Source organism: Artibeus jamaicensis, unplaced genomic scaffold (genome assembly GCF_021234435.1).
Source record: "Artibeus jamaicensis isolate MK-2021 breed Jamaican fruit bat unplaced genomic scaffold, CSHL_Jam_final contig_2259, whole genome shotgun sequence".
Taxonomy (NCBI): domain Eukaryota; kingdom Metazoa; phylum Chordata; class Mammalia; order Chiroptera; family Phyllostomidae; genus Artibeus; species Artibeus jamaicensis.
The window spans coordinates 6399212-6413115 of record NW_026521468.1 but is presented as its reverse complement, the minus strand read 5'-3'; the positions used below and the strand labels follow the sequence as shown (position 1 = coordinate 6413115).

Below are 13904 nucleotides of genomic sequence, written 5' to 3'. Positions count from 1 at the left end.
CTCACCCCCTCCTGACGCCTCGCCTTTCCCCCTTCGTGCCCTGCACGTCCCCAAAAGCCCTCTCCGTGAAACGCTTCACTTCCAGTCCCTGTAACTTGGTCTTCATTCGACGTGGTTTTTTTGTTCACTTCTAACCGAGTCCCGTCCCCACGCGTCTGAGCCCTCCCTCCACACCCGCCACAGCCCCTTCCCCCCCCCGCCCCGGGCCCGCTCTTGTGGCTGTGGCTGCAGGATGGTGAGCTCCTCATTCCCAGCTTTGCTCCCACTGACACCTGAGGCTTTTCGTGTCTTGTTAAGTGTTTATGAAACATGCCATTTGCCTCAGCCCCGGTCGTCTTTCCGCCCTGTCCCCTGCCCTGCTGAGTTTTTTTAATTCCACCCCCAGCAGTCTTTCAGTCACTAGAAAGGAGCCCAGGCAGGTCAGCGGGGCACTCACTCCACAGGGGCTGGACTGTTCCCACCCCTCGCCTCTCAGCAGCCACCCTCGGTGCTCACCGGCCACCGAAGGGCACAGCTCCTGGCCAGCCCACCCACCGGCTCAAACCTGCCCGCTGCGCTCGCTCCCCCCGGGGCAGCTCTGGGCTCTGCGGGGGGCCCGTGCCCGGACCTCTACTGTGTGACTCATGGGACCTGTTACGGGTCGGGTCTGTGCCTCTCTCTGGAGTTCATGGGGACGTGCTGTCCCCGGGGTTCGCTGTGGTGGGGTGTCTGTGACAAACGGGCCACTGTCACAGTCCCTACGCCTACGGTTCAGCTCTCCATGGGATTCAGGTTTCGCAGGTCACCTGCTGTCTCCACTCGGGGACACCGCCGCCAATGTCCAGGAGCCCCGGGCCGGCGGACCCCCACCTGTTCAGACGACTGGTCCGCAGGCCCGCCTCATGCCCCCAGTGAGGACGCCTCCGCCCACCAGTGTTTTGCAGGACTGCTGGGGCACGGCGCGGACTCAGGGAGAAGCGCGGAGGAGAGCTGGCAGCCCCGCATCACGATGACTGTCTCTGGGACCCTCCACCATACGGCGGCACCGGGGACACTCAGCAGACACCCTGCAGGTCACAGGTGCCCGTTTGTCAGCCTCTGGCTGCCACCAGGAGAATCCAACGCTGAACCGAAGGCCCAACCCGACAGGCAGACGTGCACTGGAGTGTGGGGGGGACTCGGGAACGGCTAAGTCACCGCGAGTCATCACGGCACTGAGGTCGGCAGGAGCAGGTCAGCTGTGCAGACCCCGGGGACACACTCCTGCCTGAGAGCACATTCAGGCGGCACTTGCTTCCCGCCCCTCGTCCCAGCCAGTGTCCCCTGGCTGGCTCCCACCGAGGACAGACGCTTACTAGGGAAGCGAATGACATCACAGCTTCTGATGGGGAGGCAGGCAGGCGAGGAGCCGGGGACACGCTGCTACTCGTGTTTGATTCTGATCTCGTGCAGTTTAAGAAAAACTACAGCGCGTGTTCTGGGAGTGGGGGACCTGGGAGCCCCAGGGCCTGCGCGCAGGGGCGGTGCGTGTGCTGGGACTCCCAGAACACGTGGGCCCAGGCTCCCGGCTCTCTCTGCGCACCCCGTGGTCCCCACGGCCTCTGAAGTGACATCTCTTCCAGGGAGACTTCGCAGTAACAAAAAGACATCTGTTTTCTTCAAACGGTTCACATTTATTATTGATAACAATAAAAAAATCTTGTAAAGACTATCAGTATTGTATTACCAAGAGTGAGGTAATATGTTTACAAAACATTTACAGAATCTGACGTGTAAATGATGTGCTTGGGGGAAAGTGAATGAAGACACTCATCATCGCGGAGGGGACACCCAGGACTCACTAGCGCTGGGAAAGGCAGGAGGACCGCAGCTACTGAAGGTGTGCGGGCCCCGAGAGGGCGGACGGGCTCGCCCGCGCCACCGAGGCCACGCGCGGCTCCCGCCCCAGGAGAGCGGCCGAGCGATGCGTGAGCAACCCTCGGGCATCAGCATGTCCTGTGCTCTGAACCCTTAAAAACAGGGCCGCTTCCAAATCAACTTAAAAAGACCAGATCTTCTGACTGGGGGAGGGGCTGGCTGAGACTCAGCTCTACAAACGTCCCTGGGCCGCTGTGCACTGTTGAGGGAAGCGGTTTCCTGGCAGCGGTCAGCAAAATCGCCATCTGAGACACACACAGAGAGACAGAGAGAGAGAGAAAGAGAGAGAAAGGACCACCTTCAGGTCCTCGGAACTGGGACACGAGAAGCACCGGCTGGAAGTAGCAACGGACCCTACTGTGCTTTCTGGGAACAAGCCTCTAGGTGCCAAGAAGGGGCTTCTCTTCTCGGAGGAAAACACCCGCCGCCGCGTGCCAGGACGGCTGCCACCGGCCTGCAGGCAGGGGTGAGCGGGCTGCCCTGCTCCTCTGAACTCTCCCGACACCTCTGCTCTGGGCCCCACGGCCACCCACCGACGCCTCCAGCGCAGACCAAGACAACGCAGCCCAGGACCTGCGGGCCCGGTACACACACACCTCAGCCTCGAAGGCTCCGCCTCTGCCACACACGACACGCACGTCATGCTCATCAAGAGAGTGACCCGATGCAACACGGGCAAATTCACAAAATAACCAGCCTTTCTCACATAAAGCCAAAACCTGAGGGCCACCATGAGACAGAAGAGGCTTTGTAAGTGGGAATAAAAAGAAAATGTAAAAGGCAAACCAACTTCCTATCTGCTTGGTTGCTGGGAAGAATCTCATCACATGGACCAAGGACCCTCACCACAGCCTGCTGGCCCCACACGGCCACGGCCACACCCACGTGCGCACACGGCACAGAGTCCACATCCTGCCACAGAGACGAGGGCGAGGCTCCGATGAGCCACACGCCCCCCCTGAAGCGGCCACGGCACTCGACCCCTGCTCAGCCAGAGTGGGAAGACCAGAGAGCTGCCACGTCGCAAACCGAGTCTTCCAGCCACCACCCCCCACCCCGGGCCTGGAAGGGCCACCCGGGCTCTGATGCTGTGAAGCCGGGAGGGCGCCAGGGAGGGAGGCCGGACAAGCTCAGAACCGACAGCACCGGCGGGAGAAGCAACGCACAGGAAGGAGGAGGGAGACCCGCCCGCAGGCCGGGCCTGCCCAGGAAAAGCCTGCTCTGGAAGCACTGAGAAGCTCGGGAGAGGAGGAGACAGACAGTCATGTTCGGTGATGGCGGTGTCTTCCTGGCGCCACTGGGCGCCCCTCGACCCACTGGCACAGACGTGAGAACCACAGCTCCGTCCGCCAGGGAGCCAGGCTGCCTCCGTCCTTCCTGCTCTCACGGCAGCGGGCGGGCTGCCACTGTGAGCAGGCGAAGGCGGGGGCTGCGGGAGGGGGCGAGGCGGCAGCTCCTGCCCCGCGTGGGAAGGCAGGGCCGCCTCTGCCGCGAGGCGCAGAGCTTCATCCGCTAGCGGACGGTGTGGAGGTTATGCGGGGCATTTTTTGCATCGACATTGAAGACAAAGTCAAGCTCTTAATTAGTGCATAAACGACTTTCTTTCCCAATAGCCCTTTCACTCTGGCTTGACTCTGTGCAGGCTGCACACGAAATCTATGGCTACGAAGTCGGAGTCAGAGTTAAAACTGCCTGTGGAGACGGCGTCGGGATCACGGACTACATCTACCATCTCGGGAGCTACCTGCTACCTAGGGGTCGGAGGTGTCTGCACACGGTGGCCGCCAGGCAGGCGGTGTGCAGGGCTGTCCAAGGAGGAGGTGGCGGCGGCGGCGGCAGCACAGCACTACCTGGAAACCGTGGAGCTGGAGTGGGACTGGCTGGAGGTGGTGGTGGCGGCACTCAGCTGGGAGAAGCCGCTGTGGCTGGACTCCAGGCTGGTCATCGAGCCTCTGAGGACAGCACAGCGAGGGGATGAGGCGTGAGGACGGAGAGCTCCCCAGCTCCCCGCCCTGTCTGCTGGACTTCCCGTCAGTGCCCTGCTCTCCGCCCCCCACCCCACTCTGCAAGCCCCGACTCCCCACCAGCGCCACTCACAAGGCAGCACAGCCAGCAGGGCCTCCCAGGGGCGAGGCCCCCCTGTCCTTGGACACAGGTAACATGGTGAGCCAGCAGAGAGTGGCCCAAAGGCCCCCGCCGCCTGCACCCACGAGTCCCCGCCTTGCCGGCGCCTGTACCTGAAATCCTCGGACCCGATCACTTCGGTGTAGTACATCACTTTGCACTTGTGAGAGGACACCTGCAGCGAGGCCAGCACATCGTCCACGCGGGGCAGGCTGGTGGCAGCGCAGGCCGGCATGCTGTGGAACTTCCACTGCAGGATGTAGAAGCCCGGCCACCTCGTCACGTGGGAGCCCTGCAAGGAGTCAGGCAGAGCCGGCTGAGGCGGCCTCCCTTCCGAGCCCCTGCCCGGCAGCAAGTCTGGCAAAGCCGGGGCAGCCACCTTGGACTCCGCAGTGCTCACTGACCATCTGGACAAGTGAAAGGCCTGCTACTTGGATTCACTAGCAGGGTCGATCCCAGCCAGGCGTCTGCTAGGTGCTGGGAAGGTGACAGGGAGCGGCACTCTGAGTGTGCCCGCCCCAACGACCAGGACGGAAGATCTCACTCGAGCAGGGCCCTTACTTGGCCTTGAGAAGGTCAGAAAGGTCATCTGGACCAGGCTTCCAATGATCTGACCAGCACTTTCTAGGTTAAGAGGACGGCCATCTAAAACCAAATGTCAGCCTGCGAGAGTTACCTCCTCCATTAATTCTGGAACTAAAGGCTGGGGTGCAGCTTAAGACATCTGCTAGTTTGAAACTCAGAAAGACCCTTCCTTGTGCTGTGTCTCACACCACCAGGACCCTGACGGGCCTCTTCCCGAAAACCGCAACGGCAGCAAACCCCGCATCCGCTGTGAGTGCCAAGGCCCCCAGAATGGCCGTGCCAAGCACACACACGCAGAACAACTGGCTGCAGTCTCACCAGCGGACTGACGGAGCATTTTCACACGATCAGAATGCTCGGTAATGACAGTTAATAGTCCCCTAGGCACTCGTGTCTCTCACTTCTATTTAGAGTGACTTCCCGCGGAAGGAAGCAAGCAGAACATGGTCAAGGGCGCACTGGTGGGAGTCTCTGAACCCCAGCTATGTGTGCACACGGTGCCTACCCCTCCCTCTGGGGAGCCCTGGTGAACACACGCTGAAGAACACTCAAGTACTTGGGGCAGGGGTCGTGGATTCTGTCCCAAAGCCCCTCAGGTCTGAGTCCTTTCTCCCTGAAGACTCGCTTGGCTCCTGGAGTCTCTCTGACGGAACTGGAACCAGACAGGCCCAGACGATGTCCCAACGACAGATGGTGTCGGTGTGCAGAGCGGGAGCAAGGTGACGGACCCCCTCCCAAGACAGAGCCGGAGCACCGCCTCACCTGCACGCTCTCCCCTTCCTTGCAGGTCAGGGGCGACTCCACCATGCTGTAGTCCCGGCCCAGCTGCCAGGCCCTGTCTATCAGCTGCACGTTGTTCCCTCCCGGGGAAGTGATGCTGTGCGCCCCCAGCGAGTCCTTCTTGGGAGGCTGCGGGGACCTCTTGGAGTGATAGATGTTGAAGACGATGTCCCCTTTACACACGTCAAAATCCCAGGTGATCACTGAAGAGGCGTCCACAATCTGAATGAGAATCTGGAAAAGAAGGGGCTGCGTCAACAACCGCGGTGGCGCCAGCGCCGGCCACACTGTGTCGCGAGGCGGTGTGTCCGCTCAGCATGCTCTGCACACACAGTCACCAGCAACTGTCCAGACCGCCACTCGCAGTGCAGGCGCCCGCCCCGTGTCCCAGGCCTGGACTGTGCACATCACTAGGCACGCACGCGGTCCACAGCCCCCGCGCCCCGCCGGTTCAGCCCAGTGCTGAAGCACTGAGTCCCGACTGTAAGAAACGCCTCAGCCAGACAGAGGACAGCCCTGGCTGGTTGCTCAGTTGGTGGGGTGTCACCCCACAACCCGAAAGCTGGTGGGTTCAGTCTCTGGTCAAGGCCCTCACAAAAGACAACCAATCGATGTCTCTCTCCCTCCCTCCCTTCGCCCCTCTCTGAAATTAACAAGCAAGTCCGCGGTGAGGACTGAAAACACGCACACACAGGACACAAGGCAAGACGGTGTGCAGATGGGACCCACCGGCGAACGGGGGCCCAGGGAGGTGGGAGTCAGACCGAGAGCACGGGGCTGGGGGAAGGGCAGGGCTCAGTGCCGATCTGAATCTACGCAGTCCCAGGGGCCCACTTCAAGGTTCCCAACAGGGAATGATCAAAGTCACGGTTTCAGAAGTTTGCTGTGGGAGGAGCTGAGAATGAAAACTGCCGGGGAAGCTCTGCACTCACTAAAAGTCCCAGCATCAGCCGGAGCCGTGTGCTCCCTCCACCGGGAGCCGCCCACCCGCCCTCCACGTGGCGGCTGTCAGGTGAGCGGGCTCCGCCTCCCACCACACTGCTGCCTCTTCTCGCTGCCGACACGCTGCGGTGGAGTGTTGGTGCGGAGCACACTCCGCCGAGCACGAGGGTCCCGCCTAAGGCCGGCGGGGGCCCCGAGGCCCGGCCCACTCGCTCTCCTCTGCCCAGCGGCTCCCCGGGCGGCTCTCCTGACACGAGCCCCCAGCTGACAAGCACCCTCCTTCCTTCCCCCACAATGGGGACGCTTCATCCGGCCTTCCCTTCAGAGGGGCCACTGCCCTTGGTCTGTGCTTGCCCCAGGCCCCACAGTGGAAACGGAGTTCTCGAGTTCTGATGTAGAAACCGGCGAACTGTTTCCACACCCTGTGACTCTCAAGCTCTGTCCTGTGGACAAGGGTGACAGTGACCCCAGAGGGGAAAGGAGAGCTCCGCCTCCTCGAGCCGGCCTCCTAGTCGGAAACATGAACGACCCTGCAGACACAGGAGTGGAAACCGGGGCCCCACCGAGTCAGCGACCGAGGCGCGGCAACTTGCACCGCCGCCTGTTCGGACCGCAGCAGCAGCATCCACCTGCCCTGCCGGCGACGGGAGACAGAGCAGTGAGGGCAGACAGCAGTGGCTGAGCGGGGCCGCTGCTCTGGCTGGGAGGCAGCCCTGGCCACAGGCCGAGGCAGGAGCCCGTCCTCTCTGAGGGCCACTGTGCAGTGCCGCCGTCCTCTCCGCAGCCGGGGCTCAGGAAAGGGTGACTCAGGTCACCCACGATGTCCCAGGACACACAGTGAGCATCATTTTCCAGGATGCCCTTGCTTCTGCACCACGGCGCAACAGCGAAAGGGGAGATTTTGCCTCACTCCGTCAAACCAACAAGTATGGAGACGTCCCTTTAAAAACATACATAACCAAAACCCAGCCAACAACAGGAAAAACGAGGTTGGTCCCAGGCAGCCATAAACAAACCAAACCCGAGAGCCGACTCGCTGTGCACAGCCCGCGTCCAGACCCTGCAGTCGGCGAAGAGCCCGCTACGCAGCCGCTCGTGGTGCCAAGAGGCCTGTGCAGCAGAATCCAATGCCAGAGACCGGCAGGAGTGTCGGTCCTCCCGAGCCGAGTCTGCTGGGGCGACCTGCCAATGACCCCTGGGGCCCAGCACCCGCCCGCCCGGCGCGCACACCTCGTGCGGGGCTCCTTTGAACACGCTGGCGGACTGGTAGATGGTCTCGGTCCAGAGCTTGAGGTCCTCGTTCTCCAGCTCCTCCGCAGTCCGGTACAGGGACTTGGGGACCAGGCCGCCCTCTGGCACTTCACACTGCAAAGGAGACAACGTGGCAACGAGACGAGCCAAGGTACCAGCTCCCCAGCCGTCCGGCTGCACGCCACGCACTGCAGCGCCGGGGCCGACTCCCCGACGCTGTTGAGGAACGGCACCCTGGCGATGGCATCGCTCGGTCAGACAGCAACGCCACTTTAAAACCCATTTAAACACGTGTGCCATGCTTTACAGAAACAGAACGAGCTGAAGCTGGTCTGCCAGAGTTCACACTGACGGGGGTGAAGCACCGGACTCAATTACTAAACCTGGTTTATGGAAGAGTTACAAGTGTTCACTCTGCACTGAAAAGGAACACATTATGTTAGGTGAGGGGGTTATTCTCAGCAGCTACAGGCATTGCTTTTATTACGTGCAATTACAGTCGGGACACGCAATCAACGAGGACAGCTCTGTGTCCAGCCGAGCCCAGTGCTCAGTCGGTAACACCAGCCACAGAACCACGAAGCAGAGTGGCTCCTGAGTCCGCCTGGGGCAGGCCTGGCCAAGTGTGAGTTTGCATGCCTCGCACATTTCCTAACTGGCCCTGTGCGATGACTTTACTACCAGCCCAGGGAGGTGACCGCACAGAGCACGTACGTGACTGGAGGGAGCCCTGTTGTGGCCAGACATCCCATTGGAAGACTTCCTGCTGGCACAGGCTGAAACCCTGGCACAGGGAAGGGGAGGGGAGGCCGCCTCTTCCGCAGCAGCAGCACGGAGAGAAGAGGAGAGGAGCCTCGAAGGCCCAAGTGCAGTGACCTCCCTCAGCTGCGGGGACCCCCGCCGTGGGGCGTCATGGAGGTCAGAGTGACCAATGCAGGCACCGGGGTCAGGACACAAGCACACCCTCCGCTCCAGCCCAGCTCCTCTGTCCCCATGAGGAGCAACCACGTGGGGGCTCTCCAACACGACCTCAGCGGGAACGTCACGGGCACTTGGAAAGTGAGGGTCCTGTGACTCCTGTCCCTCTCCACGGCGCTATGACATGCCTACGACCCCTGACAGCACGACTACTGACGTGGGCCGGGTCTGAGTGCCGTTTAAAGCCCTCTCACACAGGTCTCCCCAGAGGCACCCGCCTCAGCAGAACGTGGGCGTCAAGCCCACCCATGCACGTCCCGAAACAGAATGTCATCCACCGTGAAGAACGAGCAAGCCCTTTCTCTGATGAGACCTGGCGGCTTTGGCCGTCACCTTGGCTCCATCTGGGGCCTCTCCAGGGTCCAGCGTCCTTCACCCTCACGTCAGGCAGGGGAGCCCCAGAGGCGGGAGGTGCTGAGGGGACTAACCCCCTCTGATTCCCTCTTCACAGGGCGGGCTGAGAAGCAGAGGCATCTGCCTGCAGCCTGGCAATCCAATGTATTAAAAATCCCAAATTACATACCAGAGAACGACTTCCCTTAGCTCATCCCTTTTAATATACTATCCTGATTCACTGTCAATGGGGAAACGTTTCTGAGAACCACTTTGATATTTAAGTGTCTTTAAAAATACACAGCTCCTCCCACCACTTAAAACAGCCCATTTACACCAGCTGCTACCAGGGCAGATCCTGAAACGAGCTCTGGCCAGATTCAACAACGAGGAAATGTGGGTGTTACCAAAAATTACATAAATGGTTGGTCCAAAAGATGCCAGCCAAAAACAATGAAAATAAAACAAACAACCCAAACTGGAAGTTCTGAAAACCATCCGTGCACGCCAGCACCCGCTCCGCACATCGGCCGCAGGCCCCGCCCCATGCGCACACGGACCTACCATGCACTCTCCGCCCAGGAAGTCGGGGATGATCTCCTTGTCGATGTAGTCCAGCAGGCCGCCGGGGCCCTGGTAGTCATTCCCCGCGTAAATGAGGAACTTCCTCCTGGTGTTGTCGTCGATGAACGGGCTGACCTGTGAGGAAGAGAGACGCGGGTACCCCTCTTTGCTTGCCGCCCGACTCCCGGAGGTTAGAGTGACAAGGGGATACTGTGAATGAGGGAAGGGGACTGGAATTTGAGGCATGTCTTTGTTAAGTCCATTAGACATGCGGGAGTTCTTCCCCTAACGACTTGAGAAATGTTATGTCTTTCCAAGTTAACTTCGTTTTTTCCCTAACTGGCCGGGACTTAAAGGTACAGACACATGTGTGCATGCGTGCGTGTCGCACGTCTGCCTTACAAATGCCCACAGGTGCTTCGAGACGGCATCCAACCCACCAGCGTCCAGAGGACGGGGAACACGCGGGGGGCCCGCAGGATCAGCAGACGGCCCAGCGTCTCGGGGTAGTTGGCCTCCACCACCTCGATGATGCGCAGCAGGGCCTTCACGCCGGGTCTCCACAGGTGGCGCATGTTCAGCCCCTCCAGGTCCACCAGGCAGGTCCACGAGCTGCGGGCGCACAGACGTGTTATTCCGAGAACACACACTGAGCAAATGGTCCTCCCCCAGAGCTATGCTTGTTTCTTCTTGATGTGCTGGGCTATGAACCGCGTCCACATCTGCCGTGCGAGGCAGGCGGGGTCAGTGCGGCAGGCCCACCCCTGCCCTCTCTGCATGGGTGGTGCCTAAAACCCCCGCTCTAATGTGCTCAGGGACCCAGCAGAGAGGCAGGCGCTGTGGCTGACAGGCTGGGCCACTTCTGCCGGCCCCACGGGCAGTATCTGCCCAGTGTGCACAGTGTGACTGAACTGCAATAAGCTGTTCTTGCACAAGTGTTCCCCAAGTCTCGGGAGCTGAGCACACAGCGTGAACAAAACCTCAACCCCTGCCCCGGGGACCCCTCCGCACACACTCTGCTCAGGGCGACCTCGGACCCCGCACACCCCAACCCAGCCCACCCCACCAGCTGTGGGACTCGGGAGCACACTGGGGTCCCCCCTTCCTCACGAGCGAACAACAACCAAGTGCAGACAGAGCAAAACCCGCAACCCTGGGCCCCCAAGGGCCACGCCGACAAAGCAGACAGGCCACAGGCAGGGCTAAAGAACAGCGAAACCTGACAACCACCCCGCAAAACTGACCACACTGCATGCTCATCTGTTTTCCACCTTTCCGAACACTGTGGAAAACAGTGAAATATTTAGACTTGGTTCTAAAAATCTAGAAATCACACCCGATTTGCATTCTAGAACTCAGTGAGAAACATTCAAGTCCCATTCTCGACGTGCGGGAAGGAGACGCGGGGTCCCGCCTCTACCTGATGGGCCGGCCGAAGACCTTGGTGTTCTCCTCGCAGCGCCTGAGCCCCTCTTCGTTGATGGAGAGCACCTGCGCGAGAAAGGCCCCGAGACCCCGTCAGCCGAGGACAGCGCCCCTGCATCGATGGCACGACGCGTTTGGGGGGAGCACGGGAGCCGAAGACGTCACCGTTCAGCTTTTCTGACACAGACACACCCGACGGAACGGCTCTCTCTGAAGAGTGAGTGCTGTCCCCTGTGGCTCAAGTGCCAGCTGCCTGAGCGAGGTCACAGTTCGGAGGCAGCCTTCGATGGGCAGGGAGGGTGTGACCCGCTGCCGTGTGTTCAGAAGAAGCACCTCCGGAACCGTGGAGGCAAGTGTCCGCTGAGAGGGGGACACTGTGACGCCACCTGGACCAGCCAAGGGGAAGGCAGTGCCAGACCTGACCTCGGGCGCGGCTGCAGGGCACACCATTTGCACGCCAGCCCTCCCCTGTGCCAGCGGCCCGTCCGCAGAGTCATGACCTTCCTCTGCACACGTGGTGCGTGTGGGTGCGCCTGCACACACTACGAGCACAAGCCCATCCCCACGACAGTGGCGTGTCACCAGTGGGTGCCTCAGGGAAACTGCGTTATCGCTGTGCCTTCTGGTGCTGCTGCATTTCCGTTCTGGGGCCTCGTTCTCCCTTCAGAACCGCCCGCCCTGAGCAGGTGCTGGGGGGGGGCTGAGTCGGGCACAGGGAGAGCGCGTGTGCCCTGTCCAGGTGGGAGGTGCCCGGGGCCTGGGTGGAGGGGGTGCCAGTGGGGAGAACGGTGCAGAGAGGTCTGAAAGTCAGGGTGGGAGGGCAGGGGCCCATTTGGGGGTGAAGGGCTGGCTCAGAACCAGCTCCCGAGCGGTCATCTCGAGTGGTTAGAGTGATTTTCCTCCTGGATGTTTTCTTGTGAAAAATGTATTTATAACTCTAGGGCCCGCTTTTGAAATCCTTCAAACGCACGAACGGGTGTTCCTTCCTAGCACAGAAGCAGCACGTGCTTGCTGTCACAGGACAAGGGCCCACCCAGTCCCGCTGGGGAGAATGGGAGGGAGGCCCAGACGCGGCCCGACGCCCGCCCAGCACTCACGTATCTCAGCAGGGCCTCCTCTCCGAGGGCTCTCACCAGGCCTTTGGTGTCCATCTGCCCCAGCCGCAGCACATAGAGGGGCCGCCCATCTGCGGGAGGGACGAAGGAAAGGCATGAGCACCGGCACCGGCCCACCACGGAGCCGAGGAGGCATGTCCAAGGCCCCCGACCAGGCAGCCTGCGCTCCCGAGTTCCCGACGGGCTCTGAGCTCGCGCCTCCTGAGGGACAGCAGCAGCTTCCACGAGTACCAGAGTGTCCCCTGACCTTTTCCCCAAAACAATGGAAAAGGAAGAACAAAAGCCGCCAACAGAGCAGTCAGCAGGGTCAGAGACAGCTCTGCACAAGTGAGGATCCAAAGGGGCCGCACCTCTGTCCGGCCCCCGCCACGGTGCTAACCATATGGCCCAGGGCCCAGCCCCTCACTTGCACAACGGGGGCTGAGCAGAGAGCGCTCGGACTCCCAGCGGCAGGGGGACAACATGGGGTCCAAACATGGAGTGCCCTTTGTCTCTCATTCCACAGATTAGCCAAAGTTCAAGGTCAAGAGTGTTCAAAACCCAGCTTCCTGTAATCCCTCCCCGCAGAACCAGGATGAATGAGGACTTTCTAGAATCTTAAATCCGTAAGGGCAGGACACTTGGCTCTGCTTCTTCCAGGTCTGGAAGGTTAGTGGGTGGGGCCTGGGGGGACCCTGAGTCCTCACAGAAATCCCTGTCCCCATGAGCCAGCTCCACAGAGGGGAGATGGCCTTGGTGGCCAGTGTGCCCCTGGAGTCAGCAGTTCCCAGATCCCAGCCACCACGGAGCAGCAGAAGGGGCAGGGATGGATTCTGCCCCGAAAAGACCCTGAGGCACTCTCTGCTGTCAGGGAGGGTTGGCGCTGCCCCAGACACAGGGCCCACACCCTCCTGGGCGCACGGTGCGGACGGTGCGGGTCCAGGTCTGTTCTACTTAACCCAGAGGGCAGTTCTGGGCCCCATGCCTCGTAAACCGAACGTTTACGAACAGTCTCTCTCAACGCAATTAAGGCCGCAGTTCAGCGGGAGAAAAGCGCCTGGGGCGGGGACACACGCCAGTCGGAGCCGCTCAGGTCTGACAGGCCTGGGCCGGGGGGCGGGGCTCCAGGACTTGGGGGGGTGCCCCTCTGTCCACGGCCGCTCTGAGTGCGTCAGGACGCAGGGAGTAGACCTGTGGTGACGCAAGGCTCCCCGCGGGGCACGAGATGTAAAGAGTCACATTCAGGTCACTCTTCCGTTCGAGTGTGTCACTGTCCTTGGCTTTGGTCTCTGCCCACCCCCCAAAAGAGCGAGGTCTCCACATTCTGATGTGAAACCGTGGCTGCTCATCTTCGCAGATGAGCGCAGGGGCCGAGGTCACCGGAAAGCCCTTCACTACACTGCGCCCCGGAGAAAGCTGCCCTCAACTCTCTGGTTCTTTAAGGACCGTGTGTCCGCAACCCACGTCTGACTAAGGAAGGGGCTGAAGGAACTCGCCCAAGGGCCGCGTGGGCCCCCAGGAAGAAGCGAACAGCCACGGCCCTTCCTCCCTTCCTGCCCCTCCGGTCGGGCTGTTTCCAGGAGGGGCAGGAGTACGGGCTGTGGTGAGACCAGCACCCCCTGGTTCAGGCGGGGTGGGGCCGTGCACGCAGGGGCCCACCGAGGCCTGTAGGAGGAAGTCCCTGAGTTGGGCCCCGGACGCCGCGTCCCCGCACCTTTGTCGTGGTGGTGCCAGCCCCCCGCGTAGTAGTCCTGCAGGACCTGGGGCGGGCGCCAGGTGTCCAGGATGTAGTCCACCTGGTGCTGCTTCCGCCAGGTCAGGGACTGGCACATGACCTCTCGCGCCTTGTCAATGTTGAAGTCCCGGGCACGCAGGAATCGGAGAATATGCTCATCTTTTGGGATCTGTGGGGAGAGAGGCGTTTCTGAGCGG

At 61.2% G+C, this 13904-nt stretch overlaps 1 protein-coding gene across 2 annotated transcripts in view; it reads right to left on the bottom strand.

Moving 5' to 3' along the window:
- Positions 1-1631: 1631 nt before the first annotated feature.
- The window catches only part of SEC14L1 (SEC14 like lipid binding 1), a 46046-nt gene continuing 33773 nt past the window's right edge, over positions 1632-13904 (bottom strand). For both annotated transcript variants that reach the window (XM_037157720.2, XM_037157722.2), the window contains 10 exons: positions 13687-13876; positions 11976-12064; positions 10874-10944; positions 9894-10065; positions 9454-9588; positions 7558-7692; positions 5368-5619; positions 4134-4312; positions 3747-3848; positions 1632-2141 (listed from right to left, as the gene is read on the bottom strand). In XM_037157720.2, the coding sequence (XP_037013615.1) occupies positions 2126-2141; positions 3747-3848; positions 4134-4312; positions 5368-5619; positions 7558-7692; positions 9454-9588; positions 9894-10065; positions 10874-10944; positions 11976-12064; positions 13687-13876 (1341 nt within the window). In that variant the 3' untranslated portion in view covers positions 1632-2125. The remainder of the gene's footprint in view (positions 2142-3746; positions 3849-4133; positions 4313-5367; positions 5620-7557; positions 7693-9453; positions 9589-9893; positions 10066-10873; positions 10945-11975; positions 12065-13686; positions 13877-13904) is intronic.